General features: G+C 39.4%; 1 protein-coding gene across 1 annotated transcript in view; it reads right to left on the reverse strand.

Annotated features, from left to right (window-relative positions):
- Positions 1 to 1,224: 1,224 nt before the first annotated feature.
- The window catches only part of CAP2 (CAP, adenylate cyclase-associated protein, 2 (yeast)), a 114,195-nt gene continuing 107,414 nt past the window's right edge, over positions 1,225 to 8,005 (reverse strand). The window contains exons 11-12 of the mRNA XM_008589821.1: positions 5,509 to 5,649; positions 1,225 to 2,635 (exon numbers count right to left, since the gene is read on the reverse strand). Coding sequence (XP_008588043.1) covers positions 2,552 to 2,635; positions 5,509 to 5,649 — 225 coding nt within the window. The 3' untranslated portion in view covers positions 1,225 to 2,551. The remainder of the gene's footprint in view (positions 2,636 to 5,508; positions 5,650 to 8,005) is intronic.

Raw genomic sequence — 8,005 nt, forward strand, 5'->3', positions numbered from 1 at the left:
GCGGTGCTGGGAGCACAGCAGCGCTCCCATAGCGGGTTCGGATCCTATATAGGGATGGCCAGTGCGCTCACTGGCTGAGCGTGGTGCAGGCGACACCAAGCCAAGGGTTGCGATCCCTTTACCGGTCACAAAAAAGAAAAAAAAAAAGAATAAATGAATAAAACTGTATGTATTTTCTATCAGTTCCATAGATAAGAAGTGCTGAGCATTTATTCGCTGCAAGACATCTTGCTGTGAAAGGAAGACTTTCAGTAATAGATTATGTAAGGGGACGGTATTACCACGGAAAGGATTTTCAAGACAACAAAGGCCGATCTCTTTTGCATTACCATTTTTATCCTGTAAATACTACAAAGTAAAGAGATATGGGAGGCCCTGCACTTAATTTTCTGACACTGATTTTCATTCTTACTCTTTGTGAATGTGTGTGACATGCAATTCTGCTAAGTGTAGATGTCTTAACCCTTTTACAGTATTTATTAGGTCATAGCATAGGTAACATTGGAATTCAACATGATGCAAGAAAAAAAGCATGTTGGAAATGCAGCATTGTCTTTGGTAATTGTTTATACATTGTCAAAGTTTTTTCAACAAATTCAACCTACTCTTAAGTCACTTAAGTAGGTGACTTAAGGCATCCTGGGCTGGTAAAATAATTGTTTGAATCTCAAGTCCAGATTTTCAAGATATGTGGTGAAGCATTTTGAAAAGCTGATGTCATCTCCAAGACCAGCTAACACACTCTAAGAATTTAGTTGACTTATTTCTCAACATAAAATTATTGCTGTACAATGGGCATGTAATATGTCCTTTTTAAAGTCTTTTCTTCCCACTTAATTTTTTTCTTCCAGAAGTTTATTTATAAATTTATTCTAAGTTATTTATATTTATGTTATACATTTGTAATATATAGTATATATAGTATTACATTTATAAACTCATTTATTTTCTGTGATATTTACATTAACAAAGATCTATGAAGGGGATTTTTCTCATTGAAGAGGCCTTGATTTATAAAACTGGATTCTAGAATTTTTTGACTATCATTCCAAGTGAAAATGGCTTTATTTGATATCTGTGCTGAAGAAGAAGCCATTCTTCAGGGAAGCTGATGGCATGCTGGATAATTTCTTTAATTCACCCAGAAGGACTCAGCTATCTTTCCTAAATCATATATATATGAGCAGGAAGCAAAGTGCAAAAAAATAATTTTAACAACCAGAATTCATCACAGTATTTAAACAATTAGATTTTACTTTATTTCAGAGTAAGTTTACAGTTGAAAAATGACATTTACTAAAGCCACAACATTATTCATATGGACAAAACTTTTATAGCAAAACCTTGGTACATGAGCATTAGTAATCTGAATACCATCTGGATATAGAAGATATTTTAAAAACGGAAATAATATATATTCCAAAGGCTGTAAGAGGCACAATATATATGCTTGTATTGGGTCTGCAAGCATTATACTATAATTCATTAAATGCAATCCAAGAAGTTGCAGATTTTTCAGCACTACATACTGAAAAGATACAAAGGAATATCATAGTGGCTCTTATGTTGAAAAGCATGTAATGTCAAGACTACAAAATAGGAGCAGCAAGCCAAACCAACAAACGATTCCTTAGGTTTTGGAAGAAGTAATACATCTATGGCTTTTTCATGTCATTTTTGAGACTGGTTAGCAAGTCCGGCAAGTGGAAAAGAAGTTAGTCTATGCTAAGACATTAAAGACATCATTTACAAGGCATCTGATATTTAACAGGTTCAGAACCGGAAAATGAAAATTGAACTGATAAAGAGCAAACTTACGAGGTATTATGTAGCAGAAAAACCGCTTCCTCCCACCAAGCCTAAAAATCTCTATGCAGAAAAAAGTAAGTTTTCAATTGACAGGGTGGAAAAATGTTTAAGATAAATAGTTAAAATTTTCTTTTCATTTTTAGTAGCAGTAAAGAATGTAGGTCTTCCAAGGACCAAGAAACTGAATTTGGTCCTTAATATGGAATTTTCTTATGTTTTTAAAAAATGTGGGTTGAAATGCATTCTCATGGATAAAAGATGAACATGTGGTAAAAATAAGAAAAAAAAATGATACATTTTTCAGGGCACACTAGTACTACAACATCTTGGAATTTTCTAAAAGGTGAAATGTACATCTTAGATTCTCATGTTGTATTTCAACTAGCAATTAAACATAAATGCAAAAGTGAATCATGCATTATTTTTACCCATCAGTAACTGTGTTAATGATAGCAGGGGAACAGAATTTGTTTTTCTTTTTCCCTTTAAATCTGTAATGCTCACGAGTCATCATGTGGAACTAAAATCACACACAAAAGCAAATAATGAAATGTACATATCACAAAATGCCCACGAAGGCTGCCAGAAACAATGCTGCTTCTATAGAACAGAATTGTTGGAGGCCAAATCTAAAGCAGTAGGTGCTACTGCAACTTCTAGCTCTTTAATGCTGCTTTTTGTTTTGTGTTGCTTATTTGTTTGATATGCGGTTTCAGGTGAGGGGGTTCGGTCTCTCTGGAAGTTAACCCATGATTTCTGCAGGTTCAGTGACCAACTTAGATCCGTCCCATGCTGTCTTGAACTGTTCAGGAACAGGAAATTCTCTCTGGAAAAAAGGCAAGAGGAACAAAGTTGTTTAAGGGTTCATTTTGCAAACAGATGGAAGGCTGATTAGTGCCACGTGATGGGCAAAGAAATTTGATGGAGCCCAAATCTGCAGCATGGAGAGGTCTTTGTTTCATGGAGACTCACATATGTCAGTTGTCAGTTCTGTGACTGCATGCCAGTATTGTCACTAAAGCTAGCATTTTCTAAGAACCAGGCATTCTGCTAAGCACTGGACATATACGAACTGAGTGGATCTATAACAATGCTATGAGTGAGGTGTTATTGAGGTGACATCTATAGGACACAGCGGCCTAAGAGGTGAAACTGGCCCAGGATGATACTGCTAGTAAGCATGGCAGCCAGAATTCAAACCTAGGCAGTCTCTCTTACCCACTGCTCTCCACCAAATTTTAACACACAAATGAATCAACCAGGGATGTTAAAATGCAGATTATGATTCGGTAGGTATGGGAAAGGATGAGCATCTGCATTTCTGACAAGCTCCCGGGTGTTCCCAGTCACACAGGGTAGAAAGGCTTTATCCTAGAGTTACCTGCTTACTCTGATGAATTATAAAAATGTGCTTAGGGTTGTATATAAATTTGCAAGCCTCACCCACCACCCTACTCTTCCCACTGCAAAACATACACAAACACCCTCCTCCCAGATGTATATACCCCACCCCCCAACACACACTCAAAGGAAAATATAGAATAGACAAAATAAAAGTAGTCTGGAGTCTCTCCTTCCCCAGAGAGTGATTCTCCAGTTCCTTCAGAAGAGGACTGAAGAGGAAGGCCAGGAACAGTCCCATTGGCCCCAGCTTCTGGGGCCTCCCTGGACTTACTGTCCACACAGTGCTTGTTGAAACCCTCCACGTCTGATAAGCCGGTGCCTATGCTCATGAGAGGGAGGTGTCAGTGGAACACACACATATGAGTGCCTGTCCTCCTAGATGTAGGAAAGGCCCTTGCCAGAATGAGCAATGAATTCTCCTTGAGTGAAATCTGCAATGGACAAATCTTAAAATGAAGTAAAGAAACCACAATCTTAATAACCCAGTGTGTGTGTGTAGCCAGCATCCCTTCTGGGGCTCTTCTTGATGCATTAACTAGGCTTGGTATTTGTTCTTAAGAAGTACCAGGCCAAGTAGAGAATGCTCCTGAGCAAAGGCACCTCTTTGATAGCAACTGCACTACGGCTGTCCCAAATCTTTTTTTGGCAGTGAGGTGATAGTAATATGATAATGGGTCTTCTCTGGGACACATATCTTTCAGGATGAATTATCCCCACTATCCAGTCCCACTTTATAATGCCATGGCAGGGCCTCAGTATCATTCTCTGCCACCCCCAACTGAAAGCACATGAAGAGGGCCTGAGGTAACTCACCTATACAGGTAAGACGTCACTTGTTCAAAGTAAGAGCTCAGGTTTTGACCTATACTCATCCTTTCAGCCAGTGGTTCTCTATCTAGGCTCCATTGGACTCACCTGGGAAGTTTTAAAAAACTCCAGATGCCTGGGTTCCACGCACAGAGATTCCAGCTTCATTAGTCTGGAACTCATCCGAACTCCATTGCTTTTCTTAACAGACCCAGTCCGCATGCATATCAGCCTTCTGCTTAAACAGCTGCAAAGGGCAGGGATCGCCCCAAATTTTGGCTCTTCTGCTCTGAAGTTGTTCTGCATTGGCTTTATCTCTTCAGTAGTTTTTTCAGGTGGAGAACCCAAAATGGGACTCTTCTCTAGCTCAGGGTTAGACTGTCCATGCACTCAGTAGTGAAGCATGGCCCAATGCTTGCAGAGTTTTGTTTTTGAAATTGAAATGATGATTCTAGGCTGCAATATGTGGTATGTGGCTGGGTAGAGCTGAACAAATTAGTGACAGGTGGGGGAAAGAAGAACATGGCCGCAGTCATGGTGCCAGCTTCAGGAGGTCAACCTGAACATTGACTACTGTGTAGATGGCCAGCAATTGACCCCTCAGGCTGATGGGGACCCCCTCTTCCAAAGGTGTGCCTGCTAAATTACATTTTCTTTCATCCTTCCCTGGTTTACTGTTCCCTTGCCCAGTTAGACTCAGAGGGAATTATTTCTGTACTTATTTCCCTACTTATTCTGCAACAAGGAGCAGATCCACCTGTCTCCATAATCCAGAAAATGTATTTATTTATTTAGACCTCTTTCAATGTGTGAGAATATCTGCCTGCTTCTTCTAGAAGCTGCTTTGTTGGGGAGAAGTAGCAAAGAAAACAGATGGGGGAAAAATCACTTATGCTAGGGTTTCTCAGAAGGGCTGCTGGGTGGATTGATGGTATTAGAATCACCTGGGATGCCTGTTAAAATTCCAGGTTCTTGGGCCCCACTCCAACCCTCCTGAATCCAGCTGGTACAGGGTTTGGGAGTTGGCCTCTTCATCAAGCATCCCTGCTGATTCTTATGCTATGTTTGAGAACCCCTGACTTAAGTATACCTACACAGATAGTCTACTCATTATCCCTTCCTCTCCCATCCATTTTTTCCCCCCAAAGCATTTCTCCCTCTTTCCTGTTTGCCTCCACCAGAGCACAGGAAAACATTTAGTCTTATATAATACGAACTCAGGGGTGCGCTGTGCTGTTTGATAAAAGCTAGCCCATTAAAGTAATTATTAGTAAACTGCCTTGGGAGTCAGAAATCCAGGAGTGAGCGTAGTCGAGAAGCTAATAGCAGAGAGAGATGTGGAAGGCAGCTTCCTGAATTCCTCTCCTGCCTATGAACTATTCCACAAATAAAGCTCATAGGCAGGTAGTTGATTAATCAATCGCTAAGAATGTTAATCATTATTAAGGCTCCAAAAAAATTCTTGACAGCCTTTTGAAAGGTACTTACATAATCATCATCCTGTGGGATAAGTATATTCATTTCAGAGGACTTGGCACTCACAATCTCACAGTCTAAGGCGTCTTTACTGAGGTATATGTGGCAACCTTCTGTCTTATTAATGGAAATTGTTGGCACTCTCCCCATTACCTGAAATAGGAAAAAAAAAAAAATCTGGGACCAAAGCAAAGAAATAGAAATCACAATGCCCCCAAATAAGTACAATTTAGATTCATCTCGGCTTTAGCTTGGGCTTAACCAAGTGTCAGGAATCGCTGTGTTGGAGCTGGGAAGGCTGGTTAATGGCAAGTTTCCAGGCTATTGAATAGGGCAGGTATCATTTGGGGACAGAATGAAAGGACCACACAAGGGGATTCTCAAACCTCAGGGTCTCTTTCCTGAGACAAAATTAAGGGATTAATTTGGAAACAGTAGCTAAATGTCCAGAAAAAACCTTACAACTCTGTTAGTGGATTTGAAAACATATATTTGATTTCTTGATAAAATAAGATACATTTGCTTTTATTTGCTTCAAACATTAGTTTTAACAAATCTCTAGGAAACACAGAATAAAAAGAGTAGTCATACCATCATTTACAGGTAAAATTATTCTTGAGAAAAAAATCGAGTATATTTTTCCTGAGCTTAAATAAGAATAAATAAGAAACACTACAGTTCTTTTCACATGAGTCCTTTGCTGGATAAAAATCTCACTGGCTGAATGCAGAGCCTCAATGAGATACGTGGTTAGGAATTTTAAAACGTATTCATTTCAAGAGCCAGAACTGGGGTTCAGGATGCTTATTATATAGTAGACAGGACCCTACACAGGAGGAGGTAGTTCTTTGTACTGTTTACAAATATCTAAGTGCTATAAAAATTCTGACTAGTTTCAAATTTCTATTCTAACAGTCAGTTTTCAGACATTCTCCCTAAAATCTCCATCGGAGCAGACTATTCCCCCAAAGACCACATTACAACTCTATAATTTTCCTTCTTGTAATGGTAATTAAAGTGATAAAGACATCTCCTCTTTCACCCTGAAGAAAAGGCTGGACTGCAGACCAAAGGAGCAACTTCTGTTGATGGTGCAGGTGATGTAAAGCATTCCTTGGGGGGAGTCTAGCCAGGTCCCCATACTTCTCTGTTTTCTCCTCTCTCCATAGAAACTGGACACTGAGCTGGAATTGAGCCCCCGTGCAAAAAAATTTAAAAAAAGGCAGAGGTAGTTTAAGGTCAGATAAGTACAGGGCTCTGCCACAAATAAAATAATCATAATACATATATCTATATTTCAAGAGTGTGTCAGCAGGAATGTTTTTGTCATTTCTAGATTTGCTTATTTTGTAATGATGAAGAGCATTTGCATACTGATCAGAGCTGTATGAATCCCAGGCTAGTAAGGGGCCAGGGGGAAATTATCAGTGAGTCTTAGGTGATTCGTTTATGAGGCAGAACAGGGACATGTGAGGCAAGCACATTATGCTAATATATTTTATTTATATTTATATGAGCATATTGCTATATTATGGTTGTTTTTTTTTTTTTTTAAAAGATGACCGGTAAGGGGATCTTAACCCTTGACTTGGTGTTGTCAGCACCACGCTCAGCCAGTGAGCGAACCGGCCGTCCCTATATAGGGATCCGATCCCGCGGCCTTGGTGTTATCAGCACCACACTCTCCGAGTGAGCCACAGGCCGGCCCTTGCTATATTATGTTAAAATGCTGACTCACCCTATGTATCTGAAAAGGCAGTAGCAGAAATTTCAAAATAGCCCTGATTGTAATTGTAATTTCCACAGCATTTTGGTCAATAGTGCGTTCCAGTACATCACATACATGTCTTTCTTCCCTTGTAGTGTGTGAACACTTGAAGAACAGAGATGGTTTCTTATCAGGAGAGCTGGACCAAAGAGCCTCTCCTTTGCTGAGTGACAACTGCTATGTGACTGTGCCCAGGCCAGTGCTCTAGCACTTAATACATGTTTCTGTATTAATATTATTTTTCATGAATTTACTTATATTTCTCCATAAAAATTTACAAAAGTGTAATCAAAGACAGAAGTTATAGTTGGCCAAAGATAAGAAGTCCTTTAGATTTTGGTGTATTGTAAAATCCCGTTTGGCTAAATCAAAATTACTAAAGGAGTACAGATTTTCTTCTGTTTTGCAGATTCAATTCCAATCCTACTTTCCAGGTTTTCTGATTATCTCACTGATTCTTTAGAACAACTTTTGCTCCTCCTAACCCTCCTGGGGAAAGAAAGATTCTCTTTGGGATGATGCTATTATGTTAGGAGAATCTCTTCGTGTTTTTATTTCTGCATTAGTTGATTCATTGCAGTAACACACTCATCAAACATTTATTGAACGCCTACTATGTGTAGGTACTGTGCAAGTTTCTGGGGCTGTGAAGATTAGCTAGCTGTCCTTGAAATAGAGAGGATGAACCAGCAACTGCAGCACAAATGAGTTTGCGGGATGAGTTGTAAGAGACTGAAAAAA

Source organism: Galeopterus variegatus, unplaced genomic scaffold (assembly GCF_000696425.1).
Source record: "Galeopterus variegatus unplaced genomic scaffold, G_variegatus-3.0.2 Scaffold5671, whole genome shotgun sequence".
NCBI classification, from domain to species: Eukaryota; Metazoa; Chordata; class Mammalia; order Dermoptera; family Cynocephalidae; genus Galeopterus; species Galeopterus variegatus.